The following is a 25,307-nucleotide window of genomic DNA, read 5'->3' on the forward strand; positions in this document are numbered from 1 at the left end:
TAAGTGAGCATTATCATGCCACTGCGCTCCAGCCTGAACAACAGAACAAGACCCTTCTCAAAAATAAAAATAAAATAAGCCGGGCATAGTGGCTCACGCCTGTAATCCCAGCACTTTGGGAGGCTGAGGCAGGTGGATCACGAGGTCAAGAGATTGAGACCATCCTGGTCAACATGGTGAAACCCTATCTCTACTAAAAATACAAAAAATTAGCTGGGCATGGTGGCGTGTGCCTCTAATCCCAGCTACTCAGGAAGCTGAGGCAGGAGAATTGCCTGAACCCAGGATGTGGAGGTTGCGGTGAGCCAAGGTCGCGCCATTGCACTCCAGCCTGGGTAACAAGAGTGAAACTCCATCTCAATATAAAATAAAATATAAAATAAAATCAGCAGCCCAGGTGCTGGCTGCCTAGAGGAAGATGGGGCCTGCCATTCCATCAGGGCGGGAAGCACTCAAAAAAGGAGACGCTGGTCACACACAGTCTCACCCCAGGGGTAGGATAGCATCAGCTTTCCCTCTGCTATGAGCCAGGCAGAGGAGCACAGACCAATACCTTCCAAGGTGTTCCTCCGACCATCCCCACCAATGATCACTTCAAATTCATACTCTGATACAGGATGAGTTTTGGGGTGCACCAGTGCCCGCCAGCCTATTCCTGTGGACCAAAACCAAATAAATGGAGGTCACCACCCAGACCACATTCACAGCCAGGACTGTGATCCCAGTCTCTAGATACCCAGTCACGTGGACTGCACAAAACCCTGGGCCAAAAACACTACATGTAGAAACAGTGGGGACAGAGGCCAGGTGTAGAGACTCATGCCTGTAATCCCAGCACTTTGGGAGGCAGAGGCTGGCGGATTACTTGACACCAGGAGTTATGAGAGACCAGCCTGGCTAGCATGGTAAAACCCTGTCTCTACTAAAAATACAAAAATTAGCCTGGCACGGTGAAACATGCCTGTAATCCCAGCTACTCTGGAGACCGAGGCAGGAGAATTGCTCAGAGGTCACAGTGAACCGAGTTTGAGCCACTGCACTCCAGGCTGGGCGACAGAGTGAGACTCTCATCCAAAAAAGAAAAAGCGGTGGGGATGAACGAACCACAGAAGGAAAGAAGCCTTGCAGAGGGCCCACGAGGCCCTTCCCACCACATGTGCGCCTATGACCTCTAAGGCTGCAGACCCAGTCCCCAACAGCCCAGCCTGCGAGGACCTTTGATTTGCTCCCCCAATCTCATCTTCCTCACCCATCAAAACCCTCTCACACCTTCCTCACTCCTCCAGTCTGACTTACGTTCATTCTCCTGGTCCTCAGGAGGCTGGATAAGTCCTTGGAATTCCACATTGACGTGGATTTCAATGCCTAGGATCAAGGCTACTTTCAAAAGTATCAGCTGGAGCTGACGGATACCTGGGAGAATACAGAGATGACATTGGTGGGAACACACAGAGAAGGCAGTGCCCATCTCTGTCACAGCTCAGGCTCCCACCCCGCCACTTATGCACCCTTGGTTCAGATTCCCAAAGCCCACTGTAACAGGAGACGTTTCCAAAGCCATGCTCTGTAACTTCTTACTTGCTTTCTTAAAGGTAAATATAACCCAGTGGAAGAGAGGTTCTATAGCAACGTGCAGGCCACTGCAACCTCTTGGGTTCAGTATTCTAAACAATCAAAAGCCTGGAGACAACATGGGGTTGTGGCGGACAGGAGACCCCTTTCCATCTTCCCAATTCAGGGCCGCCATATTGGCAGCATCTCCGGTCCTGCTGGATTAGGGGCAGATGCGTACCTGCAGGGTGCAGCCCGCAGTCAGATGCAGAGCTGCTGCACCACCTCCCCGCCTGTGGGCATCTCTCTTTCAGTCCATTCCCTGGTTGATGAGCACACATTCTTATAATGTAAGGAAGGGAAATTGCAATGCAACCAGATTCTCTTACCATTCCCCTGCAACTCCTGGTCTACAGCTGTGGAAACTGAGGCCGGAATGACTGACAATCTTGCTCACTTTCACAGTGAGACCAAGTGATTTACTTGATGCCCATGAGCACCTGCAGGCACCAGACATGGCGTGGACTAAAGGTGCAGCGATAAAGATCTAGGCCCTGGTAGAAGACCCTTTCAACCCCAAGATGAATCTTGCCACAAATAAGGCAGGCAGATCCACTGAGTTAATGACCCCTGGTCCTCTCTTAAGACCAAACTTACCCGGCGCCTGTGACTGATCTGCCAGGAGCAATGCAAATCTTCCTCAAGCCATCTTGTTCTCCCCAGTTTACCATAACCACCACCCTTCTGAGTCCCACTCCCAAAGATTTGTTAAACTCTGCGCTAGCACAGAATTTTTGCAGACAACTGTGGGTTCCAAGATGCTTCACAAACTATAGCCAACAGATGGGCAGCACACTTCCTCTGCCAGTGGAATGTGGTCACTGCCAGCCAGCATCTGATAAATTGGCACAGCTGCTGCAAAGAGCAAAAGGTTCCATGACTGAATGTGTTTACAGGACACATCTGGAGAAGCTCAGAACAAAGGCTCCTTGACAAAGCTTTCCTGAAAGCATTAATGATAATCAATGAAAAGCCTTCAGTTTCATAATGCACACTGTCTGTTCCGAATTGCTTTTCTGGTGGGCCACTTACAGTGAAACACCACTGATTGTATTAACTTGTATTTATACCCCGTAGGATCTCAGAAAAGCACAGGCCCAGGCTGAGCTTGGAGGTGACAAAAGTACAGCAAGAGCGTGCAGACTGCACCAGAACCACCTAACCAGAGTTATGCCATGATTTCCCTGCCATTAATGGCCAGGCCACGGCTCTGCTGCTTCTGCAAGTGTGACTTCCCCCAGGACTGTGTCCCCACAGCACTCTGTTCTTAGAGTAGCAGAGCATGTATCAGGTCACAGCACAGACAGTCACATGCCTATGTACTTCTGCCACTGCAAGAGGAACCACCAGAGGGTCCGGGCCCAAACTGTCATTGTTTCCCCAGTGCCCATCCCACAAACTGCAAGAGCTCAGGAAGAGTCTAAGACCTAACTTAGAAATCCTCCAGCTAAACTCCACGTCGCACAGCTTATCAATACACTCACAGTGAAGAGTCCTAAACTACAGGACCGCAGCATAGCAGGTGTTTTTACTTCAAGGTGAGTCCACTTACTACAAGAAAGACGGGAATGAGATTAGAAGAAACTGGGTGGTGTTTGAATTCCTCAGCGAATCCAGCTGTATTTCTACTGAACAAGTGTGTGAGGGGTAGGGTGGAATGCTCCAGGAGAGCTAGTTTTACTTACTGATGTGGTCGATGGCTCCGGCACAGAACTTGCCATAGAACTTCTTGGCACCCAGACCTCGAAGATCATGTATGGTGAATGGCCAGAGATGTAAGACGTTGTTGCGGGAGAAGGCGTCTCGTTTCTCAATAACAACCACCTTGGCCCCCAGTAAGGATAAGTCGATGGCTGTGCGGAGACCACAGGGGCCAGCCCCAATGATGAGACACTGAAAAACACAGCTGCTTTCAGGGCAGGCAGCACTTTCAAGAAACAATTCTAGAGAAGTCTCATGATTGTATAATCATCACTCCCTAAAGCTCCCAAAACAGGGCTATTCTCCCCACTCCCAAGAAACCTTCACACCTGCCTAGGTCACGGCAGAGCACCTGCCACGGCTTAGGAGAAGAGCTAACGATCACAATGGAGAAGACGGAACCGGCAGTGCTAGAGACAAGCCCGGCATATGGCTGGAAGGCCCTTGACCTACAGCATATTTAACTGCATCATCTCAACAAATGGTATGAAAATCACATACAATCTTACATCAACAGGAGAGGACCTTTTGGAAGGTTTCTAGATCAAGCAGATTTCTGTCCAAAGAGATACAGAGTACTACACACACAAGCCAGGCAATCTCAAGCCTCCTGGAATGAGTCTACCACACATGCGATTCCCAGGAAGCAATTTTCAAGAGCTGAAGTTTTATGTGCTGAAGAGTTCCAAAATCCCTGTCTAGACTCAAAATCCAGGGACATGATCGTGAAAATACACACTCCAGAGAAGTACTCAGCAGGAGACTGGACACATATCTTAAACTGTTTGCTCTGAGTGTGCAGAGGGAGGACGTGCAATGCTTTCGGCTTTGTTTTGTTCTTAGTAGAGTCCAGTACTCACTCATGAAAGTCATGCCTTCACAGTTCTTGAATTTTGCTGATGACTATCTACCCAAATGCAAATCCACTGGGGGTGGGGCTCTAGGTATTCCCTGTTGCACAAATTAGAGCTCGTGAAAGAACATAACACAGCCATGAAGTCATCTGCAAATCTGTGTTCCGGCTAGCTTGTTCCAAACTTCTCACATTAGGTGTTTCTCTAAGGAGGGAAGCAGGAAATGTATCTCTCCACATCAGCTTCCTCGCACCTACCCCGGCAAAGGCAAGTGCGTACCTCAGGTCTCTGCCTAGGCCTACCTGCTTCGTGGAAACCCTATTTCTCCACATGGTAAAGAAAGCAACAGAAATACTTTGGTTCACAAAGTCCTTGCTTATGAATCAAAACAGACCTTTGGAACATGGATGGGAAGCGGTTTGAAGCTTGTGGCAAATCCTAAGTTGGCAAATACCAGCTACTGAGCACGGAATGATGAGTCTGGAAAGTGAACACGCCAAGAAACCCGAAGCTGAGTTCAGACAGGACACCACCAGGGCTTGGATGCGCCCTGCTCGGATCTCGGACCCGCAGCCTCTGAAACATGCAAGCTCAAAAGAGAGCCTCAGCAAAACAAAAAGTTCCCGTGCCACCTGACTTTGGTCATTCTTAAATACTTGAAACTTTGAATGTTCAATACGTAAATACATGAAATACACTTAGAACAGGGTCTGGGCCACGGGAGTCAAACAAAATAAGAGATCCACAAAGTTTCAACAGGGTCAAAGCCTGACTTCCCATGCTAGTTGCGGCTACACTGCGCCTGGTTCTCACTCAGCCTACCTCTACCAATTCTCCTCTTTAGCACCTGGGTGAATCCTCACCAGTGACCCCAGGGCCCAATAGGAGCCAAAGCTTACCTTGGTGTTAGTACATGCTTTTCCCTTTTTGTAGTCTTTGTGACTGCCCCGTTTGTCCAACTTTGCCCAAAGGGCTTTGGCTTTCCAGTAGTTCAGCTTGGACTTGAGCTTGTGGTAGAAGGAACGGTAGTCCTTTGGCTTCAGTTCCAGATGGTCACAGAGCTCCTGGAAGGCCTTAAGAGTTCCCTTACAAGTGGTGGCCTGGACAAACCGGTCAAAGAGGACATGAGCTGGGTTCATGGTCTCATGCTTCCTCTCCTCCATGCTGCCCACTCTCAGCACTCCCCACAGCAGGCAGTGGGATGGCTGTGGGTCCACCTGACACTGTCACGTTAATCTGACAAAAAGAAAGAAAAAAGATGATCAGCATTTCTTTGTCTACAAACATTCTCCAGGAGACATACTCCTCTTCCAAGCAGAGTTCCCAAGTGTCACAGTCAACCATCCACAAGTGTGGACTGCACACCTACAATCCTCCAGGCACTACGAGGCACTGGGGCTGGAAAGGTGAGTAAGCTGTTCTTGCTCTCAGGGATCTGACGGTCTAAGAGACAAGGCAGCCACAGACACAGAACGTCCTGATGGACCGTACCAAGTGCCACTGCGGAGGGACATGAGGGACTTGGGAAACAGAGAAAGAGGATTTAAGTCACTTTTGGCGGTGAGTGGAGGTCCCCACTGAAGACGAGCCTCTGAAGGGTGGCAGCTGAGTCTCTCAGCATAAATGTTACTCAGGCAGGCAAGAGGTGTAGGACATGGGAAAGTGACACAGGCAGGCCTGAGTGACTCACACGGATCAAAGAGGCAAGGATGACTCCCAGGTTTCCAGCTTAGGCTCCGGATTAAACGGAGACATCAGGCCAATGGATTAAAAATAGAAGCACTCCTCGGTGCCAGTGGAGCAGCGAGCCCCCTTCCCCACCTGTGTGTGTGAGCTCCGAGTGGAGGTGTTCAGTGGGCAGCCGGGCGTGAATATGAAGTTCAGGGAGATGCAGATTTGGGAGTCACCGGCACATGGGCAGTAGCTAAGCCTACAAAGGCAGGAAGATCACACAAGGAGCGTGCATGGGGAGAGGCGCCGCAGGCTCTGGAGGAGGTCCAGGAGGCCCTACCTACGACAGGCTAGCAGAGAAAGAGGAGCCCTCTCAAAAGCTGAGGAACAGTAGGGAGAGGCCTGCAGAGAACCAAGCAGCAGCGTCACAGAAGTCTAAGGAGCAGAAAGTTCAGGAGCGTCAGAGTCAGCAGGGATGAAGAGAACTGAGCCCTGCCATCGCGTCAGGTACAGGGTGGGGAGACTCCATAGTCATTCCGTTTCACCCAGAATCAAACTGCACCGCAGTAATGACGATATCTATGCTTTCCACCTATGGAAATGTCCGCACACCTGCATCCAGTGAGTCTGCTGGACAGAGGCTGGGAGGTGGGGGATGGTGTCACGTGCACTACTGCACCCACGGCTCCTGTGAGTCTGCGGAATCGTTTTTACACCCCATCTGATGAATCCTTACCACTGGAATTGTATTAGGAGGTGGGAGGCAAAAGGACAAAGGACAAAACTGGAGTGCACAGAGTGGGTCAGGGTGACGAGAAGAGTGGCCACAGGGCTGAGCCCACACGGCCGGACCCCGGCTGCACAACCCCGCTGCACAACCGTGGGTAAGCACTGCCGCACAGATCCTCGGTTTCCCTGTGTGTAAGACAAGAAGGCAGAGGTTGCAGTGAGCTGAGATCATGTCACTGCACTCCAGCCTGGGCAACAGAGTGAGACCCTGTCTCAAAACTAAACAACACTACACTGTTAACATACATAGCTTCTCCCAGTAACCACATGGCTAAGAGTCCAGCAAGACATGGAGTTAACAGGAATTAGACATTCAGTTTCCCAGAAAAAATAAAGGTTTTATTCCAGGTAGCAGCAAGAGAAACACTTTATAGATCCTAAAAAGAACCTACTGTTTTTCTTATAAGCCAAAGCTTATCTTAGAAATGTTAGAAAGTCAAAAGATGGCCTGTAGGGGGCCAGGTGCAGTGGCTCACACCTGTAATCCTAGCACTTTGGGAGGCCGAGGCGGGTGGATCACGAGGTGAGGAGATGGAGACCATCCTGGCCAACATGGTAAAACCACATCTCTACTACAAATACAAAAAATTAGCTGGGTGTGGTGGCATGTGCCTGTAGTCCCAGCTACTCAGGAGGCTGAGGGAGGACAATCACTTGAACCCGGGAGGCAGAGGCCGCAGTGAGCCTAGACGGCACCACTGCACTCCAGCCTGGGCAACAGAGAGGCTCCATCTCAGAAAAAGAGAAAAGGTGGCTTGTAGGGCAGGGAAGAGCAGATGTGCTTATGCAAAGGCAGGAGAAACGGTGACAGCTGACAACTCATGACTAGAAACAAAGGCTCCAGAGCATTTTCCGCATCGGGCCCCTCCGCCCCTGCCCTCTCTGGGGACTTCTGAGGCCTCACTCGCTCTTCGACAAGCAACAGCACTGTGCAGCCCAACCCTATGCCCTGCCTGCATTCACAGTGAACCTCAACTCCACCAGTCACAGTGTTTGCTGAGCTTTGCATACACTGGGTCTGACCACGTCTACTTCATGTCAAAGAAGAAAACGGCTTTTCTTTGTTCCTAAATAGCAGCCACTTTCAACTCCTCGCCAGGATTCAGAGCAGTCAGAACCACGACGTTCTCGCTGAAGCCAATCCATTAAAGGTCCTGCAACACGTAATTCTAAAATCCTTCCCGTCATAATGCCTGCCTTGGTTCACACGCCTCCTCAAAGAGTCTTGGGCACTTATGTCCCAAGAACAGTTCTTCCATGTGAGCTAACACCCCCTTGGTTGGTTGCAACCCGCTTGGTTGGAAATAATTCGCTTCCAAAGAGCTGCTAATCACCACAGAGGATTTCCAAATGAAATCCCACTACATAGAAATACCTTCACTAAAACAGTCCTTTTGCTGGTAAAAAATACTTTCAAATTAATAGGTGTCACCCACAGCTCCCAGAGGGCTGCAGAGCTAACCAGCAGGCAAGTATTAAGTGCCCGGCCGAACAGATTTCAACCTGCAGGGCACTGGTGACAACAGACGAACAGAGGCAGGCTGGCTCCTGCGACAATGCGGCCAGCACCCAAGGTAAGATGACACAAGGTGAATTCCCCTGGGCTGCCTCACTTTTCCTGCTTTGCAGCTGAATGACTGCAGCCTGGACTCCTCCAGAATGCGACAGCATTGCTCTGTGGCTCTGCTGGGCTGGGCCTGTCTCGCTCTGCAAGGGGCTTACCCAGCATTCTCACTGGCTCTGACGACAGCCGGGAAGCGCGGGGAGCAGGGCTATTCCTGTTACCGCCCCCCATTTCCCTCATTCCTGAAGGTCACAGCCAGATCATGCTCCTCCTGGCCTGTCCTGTACCACCCTGTACACGGTTCATAATCACAGGAACCTGGAGACCAGAAAACCTGGCAGGAAGGTGCCAGAAATCCCAGAAACTGAAAAGCCAAGGTGTGCAAGGAAGGGGTAGAGGAAGTGAGGAGCCGGGTTGGGGGGTTGGGGGAGGAAGAGGAGGTGATGCCAGGTCTCCAGGCATCTCTCCGCCAGCTGGCTCCAGCCTGCCTGTTTTGTCCGTGGCAGCTGACTGCTGACTCAGAAGCCCTGCAGGGGCCTTGGCTGTGGAGGATGGCGCTGCAGAGATAAGCACACGCAGGGCACGGTTATGTTGCTATTTACAACAGGCGAAGGTTGTCACTGAACTTCTGGCTGTCTATGAGAACACTCAATCTCTAGCTCTTAGAAAAGGTAGCTGGATGTTTGTGGAGGAGGAAAAAGGAGAATCATCTTTAAAAACAGAAAAAGAAAAGAGAAACAAAACAACAAAATAAGAATTATATCTCAAAAGTATGGCACCAGAGTGAAGCTTCGTTTTCTCCCTAGCTACTGCACCACGAGCATACCAGCAAACCTGCAAATCTCTGAATCCTACACAGCAATCAACGAACTGCACCTTCCCCTAGCCCATTCAGTCAGAGGTATGTCTCATCTAAATAGATCTTGAAAGTGGGTAGAGAGCCAGGTGTGGTGGCTCATACCTGTAAACCCAGCACTTTAGCAGGCCAAGGCAGGAGGAGTTCAAGACGAGCCTGGGCAACAGAGTGAGATCCCATCTCTTCAAAAAATAAAAAACAAAAAACTTAGCTGTGTGTGGTGGCATGTGCCTGTGGTCCCGACGACATGGGAGGCTGAGGCTACAGTGAGGCTACACTGCACTCCAGCCTGGGAGACAGAGCAAGATCCTGTCTCAAAAACCAAAAAAAGGAAAAGGTAGGTGGAGAGAAACACTTGTTTTGGAATGTCATCAGGCAGTAGTTTACATGAAAAATGCACTATGGATTACTGAGCCAATTCCCTTATATTTTCCCTCAGAAGCCAGGACTCAAATAGCCAACATGCCTCAGGCTCCTGAACCGTCTTCCTGCAACATGGGCAACTAGCACCCTTTGTTGAAAAGCCTGTCCTTCTGGCACTGAGTAGTCTTGGTATCCTTGTCAAAAATCATCTGACCATAAGTGAGGCGTGGGAGGCCGAGGCAGGAAAATTGTCTGATTCTCCCAGGACCTTGAATCTGGCCTGAGTTACACAGCAAGACCCCGTCTCTTTTTTCTTTTCCTTTTTTAAAATTTTCACTGATAACATCTGAGAATTATAAGCTTAAGACCCCATATCTTAAAAAAAAAATCATTTGACCATATATATTAGGGTGTGTTTCTGGGCCCTCTATTGTAGTCCATCGGTTTGTGTATCTGTCTATGCCAGTACCACACTGTTTTGATTAGTACAGCTTTATAGTAAGTTTTGAAATCAGGAAGCATGAGTCCTCCTGGTCTCCTTTATAAGGACTGTTTTGGCTATTCAGGGTCCCTTGAGATTCCATGTAAATTTTAGGATGGGTTTTTCTATTTCTGTAAAAAAGAAAACTGAGATTTTGATAGGGATTACATTGACTATGTACTGTTTGGGCAATTCTGACATCTTAATAGTAACTCTTCCAATCCATAAGCATGAATTTGATCTCACTCATCTTTAATTTATTCCAGTAATGTTTGTAGTTTTCCTTGTACAAGCCTTTCACCTCCTTGGTTAATTCCTAAGTGTTTTATTATTTTTGATGCTACTGTAAATGGAATTATTTTCAACATTTCATTTTCAAACTGCTCACTGTTAGCATATAAAAATGGGACTGATTTTTGTGTATTAACTTAGTATACTGCTACTTTGCTGAATGCATGTATTAGCCTTGAACAGGTTTTTTTTTTTTTTGGTGGAATCTTTAGGATTTTCTACACATAAGATCATATCATTTATGAACGAAGATAACGGTCTTCCTTTCCAAACTGGACGACTTTTGTTTTTCTTGCCTAATTGCTCTGGATAGAACTTCAGTACTATGTTGGATAAAAGAGGCGAAAGCGGGCATCTTTGTCTTGTTCCTGATCTTAAGAGGAAAAGCTTTCAGCCTTTCATTGTTGAGTATGACGTGTGCCCATGGTTTTCCACATACGGCTTTTACTAGGCGAAGGTAGTTTCTTTCTACTCCTAGTTTGGTGAGTATTTCTATCATGAGAAGGTGTTGAATCCACATGCATTCCATCCCGGGATCTTTGCTGACTCTCCAACCTATTTATCATCATCAGGCTGACACTTGGCGGGATGGAGAGGAAACATGAAGCCAGCCCCTCCCGGCGCCACAGTGCCCTTCCCTTCTCCTGCCTGTTACTCACACAGCAGCACTCCTCATCTGCTCCTGCCGCTCTGCAAAACTATTATTTAAAAGTCTCTCTCCTCCATTAACTCTGAACTTCCTCAGGGCAGGGCTGGCTCTCTGCCCTATAACCTGACCTGGAATAGAAATGAGTTGTGTTTCTGTGGAGGTGATGAGGGTAGGATAGAGCCCAGCAGCGGACTGGTCCTGGGGAAAGCACGAGCCTAGCCTGTGTGGCTGCGGAAGGTGAAGGAGAACTGCACAGATGTTACAGAGAGACTTCCAATGTGCTACCAAAAAGTGGCATCCAGGAATGCAACGGTCACCTGGGAGGGTAGTGACAGGCCAAGAGCACTTGCTGGAGTGTGGCACTTTTCTCATGACCCGCACTCTGCTTGACTCAGTGTGGAACACCCCTCTCTAGAAGCATCTGAGAAGAGCCGGGCCCACATAACCGCTGGGTTCTCTTCCAAGACCCTAGTCCTGAAGCACCGTGGTGCGGTCCTAACCCTTATGTTGTATCTCTTCTAATTTTCATTTCTATTCTTTGCTCACAATCTATTTCTTCATGAAAACCAAGTTAAGAACATCTACGCAACTGAGAAATGAAGTGAGTTAGAAGTGAGCTGACCTCTGCCTTGCAATTCTGTCACCCCAAACACATGTAATGTCTGAATCACGAGGCACCCAATAAACACAATCATTGAAGATGATGTCAACTCATGTTCACAGTAACCCCAAAACAAGTCATCAAGAAGAAGAATGCCTAAGGCTCACCCTCTTACAGTCTCCTCATCTGTAAAATTAAAGTCACAGGGGTTTGCAGGAAGTAAGGTAATGAATGCAAAATGTTTATCAGAGCCAGGAACAGAGCAAGACCCAATCAATGGTAGTGCTATTATCATCTAGCAGTTTACCAACAAATCCCAGCAACCAAAGCTTACACTCAATCTAAATAAATGGCTACTCTATATAACAAAACACAGAATCAGATGGTTTTGTTTTCTGAAGGAAAGAAAAATGGTTTGGAACTTTCTCTGCTCCATTGTCACCCCACTCCATCTGTTCTACAAAGTGTGAGAATGGCACTGGGTGGCAGGGGTTAAAGGAGTAAGATCTGTGTCCGTCCTGCCAAACTGAAGCGTTAAACAAGACAGAAGATATTGAGTAGTTACTAAATGCCACAACCATGCCTATGGCATCTTTTCCACCATCCTGTGAGGCAGAATGTATGGCCTCCATTTTACAGATGGGGAAACTGCAGCTTAAAGAATTTTACAGGTCGCAAAGCAAGAAGGGGCCAGAGCCGGCATGTTTTGGGTCCGGAGCTGTCCAACTGAGGGCCTAAGTCCACAGCCATGATGAAAAACCACCCGAGAAATAAAAGCTCATCAGGAGAATGCCTGCCTCCAGTCCCTTACCACCCGAGAGCAGGAACCTGCCTGCCAGGAAGACAGTTGCCAGCTAGCAATGGAGATGCCGTTTCAAGTAAATCTAGCAAGACATATAATACAGGGTTCTTTTTCTTCTCATGGTGTATCACTGCATCTGCTCCTTTGAAATGGAGCCCTTTCCAACTGGCAGTGAGAGCAGTCTGGTTTCACAGTAATTCTTCTTATTGGCTGCCAAAAGGCTAAGCAACTAAAACAGTGCTAACACAGTGCATATGAGTCTGCATTCTGCAGCAGGCTCTCGCACCCCACCGTCAGCAACACCTATGAAGGGTCAATTACAAAACATTTTCCAATCACGGAATACTCCTCCATCCATTGTAGGAGTTTGGGGAAGAAAAGAAGGTGGACCTCAACCTGCCCATTGTCAACAGCACAGAGCTGAGTTACCAAAGGACCAAAAGACCAACACCTTCCTGGCCCACTAATCCAAAAGCACTGCTCTCAGGGGTGACGAAAGGCCTCTGGGAGGGGAGGAAGCCTCATTGAAGATGTGGGAAAACACAACCAAAGGAGAATCTCAAGAAAAAGCTGTTCTCCTCAAGGGCTGGGATCCAACCCGTTAGGTTGGTGCAAAAGTCAGTGCAGTTACTTTTGCCATTACTTTTTTTTTAGACAGTTTCACTCCGTCACCAGGCTGGAGTGCAGTGGTGTCATCTGGGCTCACTGCAACCTCCACAGCCCAGGTTCAAGCAATTCTCCTGCTGCCTCAGCCTCCCGAGTAGCTGGGACTACAGGCACACACCACCATGCCCAGCTAATTTTTATATTTTTAGTAGAGATGGAGTTTCACCATGTCAGCCAGGATGGTCTCGATCTCTTGACCTCGTGATCCGCCCATCTCAGCCTCCCAAAGTGCTGGGATTACAGGCGTGAACCACCGAGCCCAACCTGCCATTACTTTTAATGGCGAAAACCACACTGACTTTTGCACCAACCCAATACTTTGCTTAGCACCACGTACAGTTCCAGCTACACAGCAGGTGCTCAATAAGGTTCTGTTGATTAAAGGTCTACCCAGTCACCTGCGCTTGTACAGACCCAGGAAGCTGGCTGGTTGGTAGGCCACAGAGGGTGACCTCCAGGCCACTGCACACAGGGACTCAGAGAATGGCAAGGCTCCAACAGTCCGAAATAAGAGAAATACCTCACAAAGATGACTGGAAAAGTCAAGGAAAACATGCAAGGTCCCACCAAGGCGCTCAGTGAGGTCATTTCCTGCTCTCCCAGGGCAGAGCCTGCAGCTAAGGCTTTCAGATGCTGGCCCAACACACAGCTGGCAGAAGACTAATCTGGAAGAGTCTGGGGCTTCTCCTCGCCTGCCTGCCATCACTGCCGTGGAATCACAAAATACACTGCAGGCAAGGCTCAGCACCATCTGAAAGGCCATCTAGGCCCAGCAGCCATCCCACACCTGCCTAACTATCAATGGCATGTCAACAGCGCCACCGACAAGCTGATCAGCTTGCAATGTTCATTTCTCAAGGATCCAACTTATGTGTGGAAGACCAAAATCAGGCTGGGTGTGGTGGCTCATGCCTGTAATCCCAGCACTCTGGGAGGCTGAAGCAGGAGGACTGCTTTAGGAGGAGTTCAAAACCAGCCTGGGCGGCATAGCAAGACCCATATCTCTACAAAAAATTGAAAAATTAGCCGGGCATAGTGACCCACACGTGTTGTCCTAGCCACCCAGGAGGCTGAGGCTGCAGTGAGCCATGGTCGTGTCACTGCATTCCAGACTCTGTCTCCAAAAAAAAAACCATAAACAAAAATACAGTTTCTCAGGGGCCGGGTGCAGTGGCTCACACCTGTAATCCCAGCACTTACGGAGGCCAAGGAGAGTGGATTGCGAGGTCAGGAGATCAACACCATCCTGGCCAACATGGTGAAACTCCATCTCTACTAAAAAAACAAAAATACAAAAATTAGCTGGGCGTGGTGGTGGGCACCTGCAGTCCCAGCTCCTCGGGAGGCTGAGGAAGGAGAATCACTTGAACCCGGGAGGTGGAGGTTGCAGTGAGCCAAGATTGCGCCATTGTACTCCAGCCTGGCGACAGAGAGAGACTTTGTCTCAAAAACAAAACAAAACACAATTTCCCTCCTGCCATGGTTCTCAATTTCTCCACCTTCTTGGCATTCTTCCAAGTTCCTACGGGTAGTCAACGTCTCTGCCCATCTCATCTGCCTTCCCTCCAATGACAAAGAGCAGCATCCACCTGTGCTTCTGACCCTGTTCTTACTCAAGCATGCTGCCTCCCCAATGCTCCCTACCCTGCAGTGATCCTCCCTCACCCCACTGAACTGTCTTCAGCAAGCACGTCTTTCAACACCCAGTCCTGACCTCACCCCCTCCAACTAACGTCCTCTGCTCCCCTTGACAGCAAGACTCGCTGAAATGCTTTGTTCACAACTTTCTCTTCTCCCACTTCTCTGAACCTCCAACAAGTAGACCTTGTCCTCAGCCCCCCACAGAAATGTCTCATCAAGATCATGAATGATTTCCATGCTGCCCAATCCAACAATAGGTTCTCAACTCTCCTTTTCCTCCATCTGTCTGGTCACAAGTCACAGCTCACCTCCCCTCCTCACCCCACTGGTCTCCAAGGCAAAAGGGCACTTTTCTCTGGGTCCTGCTGTGACCTCATAGCCCCTCTCTGCATCTTTTGCTGTCCCAGACCCAACCCCAGCCTCTGCATGTTGACATAGCCCTAAAATCGACTCAGTCTTTGGTCTCTTTTCAAGCTGTATTTCCTTCTACATCAGTGACTTTCAAACTTCTTAAACTATGATCTACAGTTAAAAAAACGTTCTGTACTGTGATCTAAGACACAGCTATCTCTCTTTTTACATACATGTAATTTTAAAAACATTTCACAGGACAAAATTCTCATATCAGTCAGCATAAAAGTAAACATTTTACAACAGCCCTTACTACTGAGATACTGTTTTCGATTCTATTTCATGTTTTGAAAAGTGCTGGTGCCTACTGTATGGCCTTCATGACCCACTAACGAGACACAACCCACGGGGAAAGCTGTGCCATGGAGGATCCTCCCGCCCCATGGCTTTATCCATACAGTACTGATAGCCAAGGGTGCCTTAATATTTATTTCCTCTCTCCTGCACTTGTATGACCAACCGCTTGTGATATTTCTACCTGGATGTTTTACAGGCATCTCAAACTTAAAGCACTTGAGGCGACACTCCCACTGCCACTAGCCAGAGCCTGTCCTTCCCTGGTGACCTGCAGCTCGGTAGACAGTACCACCAGCTGCCTAGATGCTCAACCCAAAACTCTGCCCATCTGCATTTCTGTCACAGCCCATGGTCCGTTCTTCAGAAAACTGTGTTCTACCTTCAAATACAGCCAAATCCAACCACTTCTCACCGTGTCTTCTCTATCATCCTTGTAAGACACCACCAGCTCCCTCACTAAGTGAGCCTCCCTACTTCTGCTCCCTCCAACCTACCCCCAGAATATTCCACAATGAAGCCAGAGCATCCATTTAAAACACACATCAGACACGTGACTTCTGCACCCCAGTCACAGGTCAGGTCCTGCCACTCTCCCCAACACTCCTTAGGCCCAGCCAGATGTCTTCCTCCTACTCACCAAGGCCTCCCCGGCCGGGGCTGCCCTGGCCCTCGCTCTTCAGGAGTGCCCCTAGCTCTTCAGGTCTTCGCTCACCTTATCAGAGACAGCTCTGCTGATCACACCCTGCCCCTGCTCTATCACTCTCGACCCGCATCCTGTGGACACTGTGTACACAGCACGTCCCTTCCCTCTATCTCTCCTGGCAGAGATAAGCCCAGCTATGAGAAGGGAGTGAAGCACGAGCGCACAGTGACTCCAGAGCCTTCTCCCGCCGAAGTACCCGTCCACAACATGCCGCCCGCCTGGATGTACCTGCTTTGTCCTCAAGGACAAATCAGGAATTGGTAAAATGTCTTCACTAAATTTCCTCGGCTGATTCAGCCATGACTTCCCGTCACAGCCAGCATAAAAGCAAATACAAAATAATGTCCTACAAGGCCCTATAAACGTATCATAAACATTTAGGTCTCAGGACTCCTTTATACACTTCAAAGCTACCAAGGACCAGAGTTCCAGGCTGCAGTGAGCGACCACCATGCCATTGCACTCTAGCCTGGGGGACAGAGAGAGACCATTTCTTAAAAAAAAAAAAAATTATTGAGGACCCAAAGACCTATCAAGATTTACTAAATGTAAAATTTTAAACTCAGAAAACATGTCAACGTTAATTCACTTTAAAATAACAATAATTAACATATCTTATAAAAAAAAAAAACAACACCCACAACAATTACTCTCCAAGATAGAAATTTAGTGAGAAGCGTGACAATGTTCTATATTTCTGCAAATCTCTTTAGTGCCTGGCAGCCAGATTCTCCCGCCTGCTCTGTCTGCAGCAGCAGCACGTATCACGAAGCCTCTAGAAAAGCCCACTGTACACACCTGGACAAATGAGGGCGGAGAAGGCACATAACACCACTCAGTATTATCACAAAAACAGTTCTGACCTCGTGCAACCCCCACGAGACCTGCGCCCACACACACGCCTTCCCTCTGTCGCCTCCTTTCCTGCCGCCAGTCTCTCCCATCCCCGCCGGCCGCACCCGCCTCCCACCTATCAGTTCCCACCTATCAGACACCCTCTCATCTCAGCCTTCGCATCTGCAGTTCCGTTTGTCTAAAAATGCTCTTCCCTCCAATCCATTGACTCAAGAATATTACTGAGCATCTCTTATGGCCCGAGCACTCTTCTACACTCCAGAAATAACAGAGCAGTGAACAGAGAAAAACAAGCGCCAACTTCCACGGCACGAGCCTTCTCATGGAGCTGACACATATATTCAAACGTCAGCTTCTTGAGGTGGACTTCCCTGGCCACTCCGATTAAACCTGCTCATCCTCTTTCCCGGGTTTTCTCCAAAGTATTTACCACAACGGACACACTCCAAATGTTTTTGTTTTGTGTGTGCTTTTATTTTTTGAGAAAGGGATGCACTCTGTTGCTCAACTTGGAGTGCAGGAGCATAATCAGAGCTCACTGTGGCTTCCTGGGCTCAGGTGATGCTCCTGCCTCAGCCTCCTGAGTACCGGGGACCACAGGCACAGACCACCAAGCTCAGCCGATTGCTTTTATTTGTACAGACTCACCATGTTGCCCAGGCTAGTCTCCAACTCCTGGGCTTGAAGCAATCCTCTTGCCTTGGCCTCCCGCCAGGATTATAGGGGTGAGCCACCGCACCTGGCCTCTAAATGTTATCTACTTACAGTCTATCTTCCTGCTTACATGTAAGCTCCACGAGGGTGAGGATTTTTGCCATTTTGTTCAGAGTTTTTTGTCCTTGCCCTGGGAACAGTTCCTGGACCACAATGGCTGGCGCACAGTGAGGGCCACTTGATGAACAAATGGCTATGTACATGAACTTCTCCAGGCAGCACTGTGTTAGGATGTGAGACACAAGTTGTATCAAATGAAAATGAACTGTGTGTTTTCAGGCAGTGCCACCAAGCTGGGAGTCACAGAGATTGGGACCCCTACAAGGGAAGTCCAGATGGCTTTTGCCCATGGGGGAAGGTGCTCCCCTGGAGACCTGCCCTTTTCCCATGACAATGACCAGCCCTGGACCTGGCTCCCACAGGCTCTGCCCAGCAGGCCCCACAGCCAGCTCAGGACCTGTTCTTGCAGCAGGAGTGAGCAGGTCAGGGGCCAGGACCTGGAGGCAGCTTTGTTTCAACAGCCAAATACTTTCCGTGTAACTATCCCCTATAAAAAGAAACTGGTTTCCAGAAAAGAACTGCCTGTTGGCAAATGCTACGCAGCAGCCCCAGCCCACTTTCCCAGAGGCGAGTGAAGGACCCATAACATTTCTGATTCCAAGTAGCCTGTCTGGCTAACATCTACATGAGAAAGCCACGAAGGTGCCGCAAGCCCGGGGTCAGATAAGGCAGCACTTCTTCACTTGCCGCAGGAGGACGGAGGACTCAAAGGGTTTCTGTGCGTTTCAGACTTGCTGGGCGGCAGGAGCGGCAGGTGAGAGGGAAAGCTGCATGTGAAACGCCAGCCTCGGGAGTGGGATGGGGGTGGGACAGAAGCATCTTTTCTGCAAGTCCCCAAAGTGAGGACTGATGTGGCTGCACCTGCCCATCACCTCCACCCACAGAGAGGGCCCCAACACTGCCTTCTACAATACCTCTACTGGTTCCTCCAGCCTGGCTCGGTATCTCGGGGTCCCAGCCTGTCCCCAGGCTGCTAATGGCCCTCTTCCAGTCATCTTTTCACTCCCTCTCCAATCTGGCCTCTGTCTCCAACACTCCACTGAGGGCGACAGTGGCGTTCAAGTGAGATGGGCTCAGACACGTTCCAGTCCTATCTGGCTCACTCTCGGGCTGCGGCAGCTTCCTGGAACCACCCTCCCCTGGCTGCGCTCCACCTCTGGCTTCTGCCTACTCTCCTCGCCAGCCTCCAGCCTCTCAGCTGCGATTCTTTCATCTGCTGCTCTGGTAAAACTGGATAACCCTGGATTTTTATCATTCTGACTTGCTCTGGAGAGCCAAAGCTGCCGAACATCTCCATTTACCATCACACAGGTGCCTCCTCCCAAGGAGTCCACCCCAAAGAGTCAAACCCTAATCCACCAAATGGAAATCTGCGGTCACCTCAGACCCTTCTCTGTTCCCCACTCCTCAACCCCATCTGCTGGTTCTAACTAGAATGTTCATCTCCCTAGCATGATCCTGGTAGAGGCCCGGAGATTCCTAGTGTGAAAGGAAAATGAATCTTGGCACCCCAAACACACCAGAGGCTTTTATCCCAGAGGAAAAAGCCAAGCTGGGAAGTGGGCCATGCAAACCCACCTTCCATTCTGGCTCCTACCTAGGGTGACTGCAAAGCTGACCCCCTCACATTTCGCCCACAAGGAAATTCCTGGCCTCAAGTAATCACCAACCTCGGCCTCCCAAAGCGCTCCGATTACAGACATGAGCCACTGCACTCAGCCAGCTGCCCCTTAATCATAACTTGCTCCAATACATCCTCCACGAGTGCCAGAGGGGTCTTTCGTCAGAGCCAATGTGACCCATTTCAGCCTCCACTGACACTAGGAAAGAATAAAAAATCGGGCTCAAAAAGCCCGACTTCTCTCACCACTATTAATAGACGCAACCCATTCTCTCAGGTTCCTGGGATGCACCAGGCTCTCACACGTTCCTCACCTCCGCCGCCTCCTCACCTCTGCCTACAGTGCCCCTCCTCCATTTGAGACTGCAGCTCAGCATTCCGGACTTCACTACAGAGACCCCGCCTACCCCAGCCCCAGGCAGCCAATCACCTTTTTCCCTGTGTTCCCTCCCACCTCAGTGCCAGCCTCCCCTTCAACATTCCTCACTTGCTCTGGAATTAAGTCCACAACTGCCTGCCCATTTGTGTTTGGCTCTGGTTAGGTAGAGGAATTCACGTTCATGCTTGCACGTAGTGCAGATGCTGGCAGATGCCAGGAAACAAGGGCAAAGATAAACAGAAGGCTCACCTGCGGCATAAGGGTCTAAAGTCACAGAGCTGTTGGTTTCTGTTCACATTCCAGGATGATCCTTACCTTTTTCAGACACTAAGTCACTGGCATTGTGATGCTGATGCTCCCAAGGGTTAGACAAGTTGAAGGGAAGACTCATGCCCCACAGGCTTCTGAGAGATGCAAATGGCTCGGGAAAGAAGAAACCAGGTTCCAGTGTAGGCACCAGGGCGCAGGCACGGTGAACACAGTGCTATCGCAGCAGGGTCGTTATTCTTCAGTAAGGTTCCTGTGCATGCTCAAACCCAAGCAGTGTGTCTTGGTTCCAAGCCACAGAAGGGAATGGGGGCTAGCTAGCTCCAAAGCCATGCTTTTCTTCAACTATTTTCATGGAGAAAATGTCAGTTGTTCTCTCCAAAGCAGAAATAAATCTAGACAACTGACCCTAAACCAGCTCAGTGGAATGTCTTTTCCCTTGAAATGAGCTTAAGAGTATGGGATCAGGTGCAATTCATCAGCGGATCAAACGCTTCTCCAGGCCAGACCTCTCCCTCTGAGCTCTGAGATGGCGCCATCAGCTACACCTCTAACCACATCACCTCTACGGGAAGGAGACCCATTTGGCTGGAAATGAAATACTCAGGGAAAGTGAGTAACAAGCTTTTTTCTCGGCTCCAGGATTACTGCAAATTCCCCAAGCTCAGGGAGGGCCTTCGAAGTCCATAGCCCACAGCTTCTCCCCACGTATGCACCCCTGCCCTAGGGGTCACCCAACCCTGTCCGGGGCATATCGAACTATGGCCAAAACTGTGGTTTTCTTTTCTCCCAAAGACCAGTTGCCAAAAACCAACTGCCATGACCTCTTTGGGCTCCAAAATTCCAGCTGCTCTGGGCTCCAAGCCAGAATCTACCACTTTTTTTTTTTTTTTTTTTTAACAGAAGACTTATTAATCTTTACTCAATTCAGCACCAATGAGATTAGCCAGTGTAGAGCCAGAGGGGCCTACCGGCTCCATTCTACATCTACCCTGGCCTAAGATGCTGGCACCTGATGGCCAAAAGGCCCAGGCCACCTTCTGGTACCTGCTGGGGCCCGGTGGCAGCCTCAGGTTCTGAGCTGGGCTTTGCCCACCCCTTGGTTTTCTAAAGCACTTGTCTAGTCTGCTGCAGGCACAGGACTACTGCTCATTGGCCTCCTGGCTCTGGGATGCATATTCTTTGGCTTGCTCCAAGGACTGAAACCTAAAATCTGAACCATCCCAAGTGTCCCCTAAGGGATGTTAGAATGTGTTACTGCTGTGACCCTCTCACCAACTGCAGCTTAGAAGAGTCCTAACTCCAGGGAAGCCATCTGTATTAGTCCATTCTCATGCTGCTATTAAAGATATACCTGAGACTGGGTAATTTGTAACGGAAAGAGGTTTCATTGACTCCCAGTTCAGCATGGCTGGGGAGACCTCAAGAAACTTACGATCATGGTGGAAGGGGAAGCAAACAGGTCTTTCTTCACATGGTGGCAACAAGGAGAAGTGCAGAGTGAAGGGGGAGAAAAGCCCCTTATAAAACCATCAGATCGGGGCTGGGTACGGTGGCTCAAGCCTATAATCCTAGCATATTGGGAGGCTGAGGCAGGCAGATCACGAGGTCAAGAGATTGAGAGCATCCTGACCAACATGGTAAAACCCTGTCTCTACTAAAAATACAAAAATTAGCCAGGTGTGGTGGCACACGACCGTAGTCCCAGCTACTTGGGAGGCTGAGGCAGGAGAGCTTGATCCCAGGAGGTGGAGACTGCAGTGAGCCAAGATTCATGCCACTGCACTCCAGCCTGGTAACAGAGCAAGACTCCTTCTCAAAAAACAAACAAGAAAGCAAACCATGAGATCTCGTGAGAACTCACTCATTCTGACAAGAAACGCATGGAGGTAACCACCTCCAAGATTCAATTACCTCCCACGGGGTCCCTCCCATGACACGTGCGGATTATGGGAGCTACAATTCAGTATGAGATTTGGGTGGGAACACAGCCAAACCATATCACCATCTTTATGGGAAGGCTACCAAAGGACACCGCAAGCCCTCTCACAAATCCTGGACAGCTCTGTGTCTGCAGCCAGTCACCACACTCAGGACACCAACTCACCAGGCACAGCCAGTTCATCAGGCAGGTCTCACCCCCTCGGACTAATTCAGGCACAGATTAAACATACCACCTTGAGAAATACCACTCACTGGGGCAAGAAAAAGCCAATGTACTCTGTTCAACTAAAATAAATACTTGATCTAGATACAGGTTGGGCATCTAAAATCTGGAAATCCAAAATTCGAAAATTCCAAAATCTGAACGTTTTTGAGCATCAACATGACACTCAAATGAAACACTCAATGGGGCACTTCTGATTTTAGATTTTCAAATTAGGGATGCTCAACTGGTAGGTCTAATGCAAATATTCCAAAATCTGAAAAAATCTGAACTCCAAAGCACATCCATGCCAAGCATTTCGGAAGAGATACTCAACCTGTGCTAAACACCACGGACATATAAGACCATACAGACTTTGTAAAAGGCCTTAATTAAGCAACCCTGTATTTCAGAAGACATCCAACCAGCAGCCCTAGAGCGCCTCAAGCCACAGTGTGAGGACAGCAGGCATTTCACATAAATGACTGCAGGATGACGGAGGAATATGCCCACAACGGCACAGTACTGTGACCTTCCCTCCTCAGGGCAACTTAACCCAACGTGCACAGTAAGCTTCCAGCCCCGCTGGCGACAGCAAATCTGTGTACAAACAAACTGGTATGTGACAAGAGCTGACACACGGCAGTGAGGGCAGACGACCTTCACCAACATGGAAGCCACCGCTCTGGAAGAGAAGATCACTAACAATCAAATATAGAAACAAACCTGCTTTCTACCACTGCAATCCAACTCATAAAAGGCATTTGGGACAAAGGCAGGGAAAGAGTGTTACCTGATTTCCAATCATCTAGATAATTTTAGGAAGAAAATAGTAGAAAGAGAGTAAAAGGCTAGAGTGCATAGACAACTGAAGTCACTCTTCAACCACAGGTGCAGCCTCCTCTCCTACTTCAGATGGAACATGAGACTGAAGTTTCACCGAAGTTCCCTGCTTGCCCTGTGAAACGGTTTGGATGCCCGTCCCCTCCAAATCTCATGTTGAAATGTGATTCCCAATGCTGGAGGTGGGGCCTAGTGGGAGGGGAATGGATCACAGGTGTGGATCCCTGAAGAGTGATTTAGCGCCATCCTTGGTGATGAGTGAGTTCTTGCTCAGTTAGTTCAGGTGAGATCCGGCTGTTTAAAAGACTGACACATCGATACCTTGCTCTCTCACGCTTGTTCTCGCCAGGTGACATGCTAGTTCCCCATCACCTTCTGCCATAATTGGAAGCTTCCTGAGGCCCCACCAAAGCAGATGCTGGCACCATGCTTCCCATACAGCCTGCAGAACCATGAGCCAATTAAACTGCTTTTCTTTTCTTTTTTTTTTGAGACAGAGTCTTGCTCTGTCAACCAGGCTGGAGTGCAGTGGTGCAATCTCACCTCAGTGCAACCTCTGCCTCCTGGGTTCAAGCGATTCTCCTGCCTCAGCCTCCTGAGTAGTTGGGATTACAGGCTTGTGCACCACCGTACTCGGCTAATTTTGTATTTTTATTAGAGATGGGATTTCACTATGTTGGTCTCGAACTCATGACTTCAAACAATCCACCTGCGTAGGCTTCCCAACATGCTGGGATTACAGGTGTGAGTCATCGTGCCCGGCAAAACTGCTTTTCTTTATAAATTACCCATCTCTGCTATTTCTTTATAACAACACAACAATGGCCTAACACACCCTGCAAACTGGGTGTCAACAGAGCAATGAAACTGACAAAATAGCAATGGCTGGGTCTTGAGGGGGAAAGAGTCATGGGATCTGAATAAGCTGCAAACTGGACATTGGCCTCTGGATCCTGGAGAGCTACCCTCTGGCCAGAAACTGAAATGGGCTTGGCTCATTCCTGGTGAATATTCCAACCACGCTAGGTGCCAAGCACCTGGGAGAGCAAGGGTAGGGGAGCCAGGTGAGAGCCACAAGCTATACCAAATTCCTGACGTGAGGACCTCTAGAGGGTGGCCAGGAAGCCAAAGCACTCAGAGCAGGGCATCTGGCTGCCCAAAAAGCACCACCAGGGCAGAAAAACATACTGTGCTCAGGACTGGAGGGCATGTTTTTCTACACCACTTGATTGCAGTACAACTTACAGACAGTAAGAGTCACCTGTTTTCAGTGCACAATCCGTGATTTTTAGTCAATTTGCCAACTTGTGCACCCACCACCATCATCTAGCATTAGAACATCTCCACCACCCTGAAGGGTGTTTAATAACTCCCAAACCTGAAGAGGACTACGGTTCAGTCAGTTTTATGAGGCTGATGAATGTCAAAAAAGAAGATGGGACCTACTTGTTGTTGCTGCCAATTCAGCAACACGAAAGGAGGTCAGAGCAGGCAGGAAGCTGAGGAGGTCAGTTATCCTGCCTCTGCCTGAAAAGCACTCAACTAGGCTTGGCTGCAGGACCTGGAAACTTAAGACAATTTTTTTTAAAGTAACTATTGCTGAGAATAGTGCTTCCCAAACTAGAATGAAGGCCCCTTCATCTGCCCATGCTCTCCGGGCACCCTCCTTCCACAATGTCTGAGCAGTACTACTGCACTTCCGGGCGCCCTCCTTCCACAATGTCTGAGCAGTACTACTGCACTTCCGGGCGCCCTCCTTCCGCCGCGTCTGAGCAGTACTACTGCACTTCCGGGCGCCCTCCTTCCGCCGCGTCTGAGCAGTACTACTGCACTTCCGGGCGCCCCCCTTCCGCCGCGTCTGAGCAGTACTACTGCACTTCCGGGCGCCCTCCTTCCGCCGCGTCTGAGCAGTACTACTGCACAGATCACAGTGCTACAGCCAGGGAATCAAACACGTTTCCATTACATCCTCAAACAGGCACTGTCCCTTCCTCCTGACAGCTAGATGCTTGCAAAACTACTGTATAAAATGAGGGGTTGTGAGTCCCAAACCCAATAATTTTCTAAATCACTGATCAGAGAAATAAAATTTATGAAAAAAAAAAAAAGCTTTGACCTTGGAAAACATAAACACGCAGGCCTTTTAATTGATGGTACCCATGGGACTGTCAGGTCTTACAGATATCTTTCACCCTGACCCCGATGCTGGTCAAAGCACTCGATGTTTCTTCGTATGTAGAACATGAGCAAAGATGCAAGGAAAGAACAGTGGAATCAACAAAGCAGGAATGAAGACTAAAGGTCGACAAGTTCCCGATATACAATCCAACTTAGAAACACCCTTCCTGAGTCCATTTCACCATCCTCAGCCCTGGCATTCCAGGATGTCTGTGCCCTCCCAACCACAGCCTGGCCTGGAAAAGGAATACCCCAAGGAATCAGTGTGAATCCCCAAAGCCACGCTGGCGGAG

The 25,307-nt window shown here is 49.2% G+C and overlaps 1 protein-coding gene across 50 annotated transcripts in view; it reads right to left on the minus strand.

Annotated features, from left to right (window-relative positions):
- Positions 1 to 25,307, minus strand: part of MICAL3 (microtubule associated monooxygenase, calponin and LIM domain containing 3) — a 223,105-nt gene that overhangs the window by 112,556 nt on the left and 85,242 nt on the right. For 47 of the 50 annotated variants that reach the window (XM_035281233.3, XM_078343180.1, XM_078343173.1 and 44 more), the window contains 4 exons: positions 5,066 to 5,402; positions 3,297 to 3,504; positions 1,297 to 1,413; positions 554 to 655 (listed from right to left, as the gene is read on the minus strand). In XM_035281233.3, coding sequence (XP_035137124.2) covers positions 554 to 655; positions 1,297 to 1,413; positions 3,297 to 3,504; positions 5,066 to 5,329 — 691 coding nt within the window. In that variant the 5' untranslated portion in view covers positions 5,330 to 5,402. Of the gene's footprint in view, positions 1 to 553; positions 656 to 1,296; positions 1,414 to 3,296; positions 3,505 to 5,065; positions 5,403 to 19,447; positions 19,561 to 25,307 lie in introns of those variants that run through there. The other 3 variants (XM_078343060.1, XM_035281829.3, XM_078343187.1) reach the window with 2 other exon arrangements.

The sequence above is a fragment of the Callithrix jacchus genome, chromosome 1 (genome assembly GCF_049354715.1).
Source record: "Callithrix jacchus isolate 240 chromosome 1, calJac240_pri, whole genome shotgun sequence".
Taxonomy (NCBI): Eukaryota; Metazoa; Chordata; class Mammalia; order Primates; family Cebidae; genus Callithrix; species Callithrix jacchus.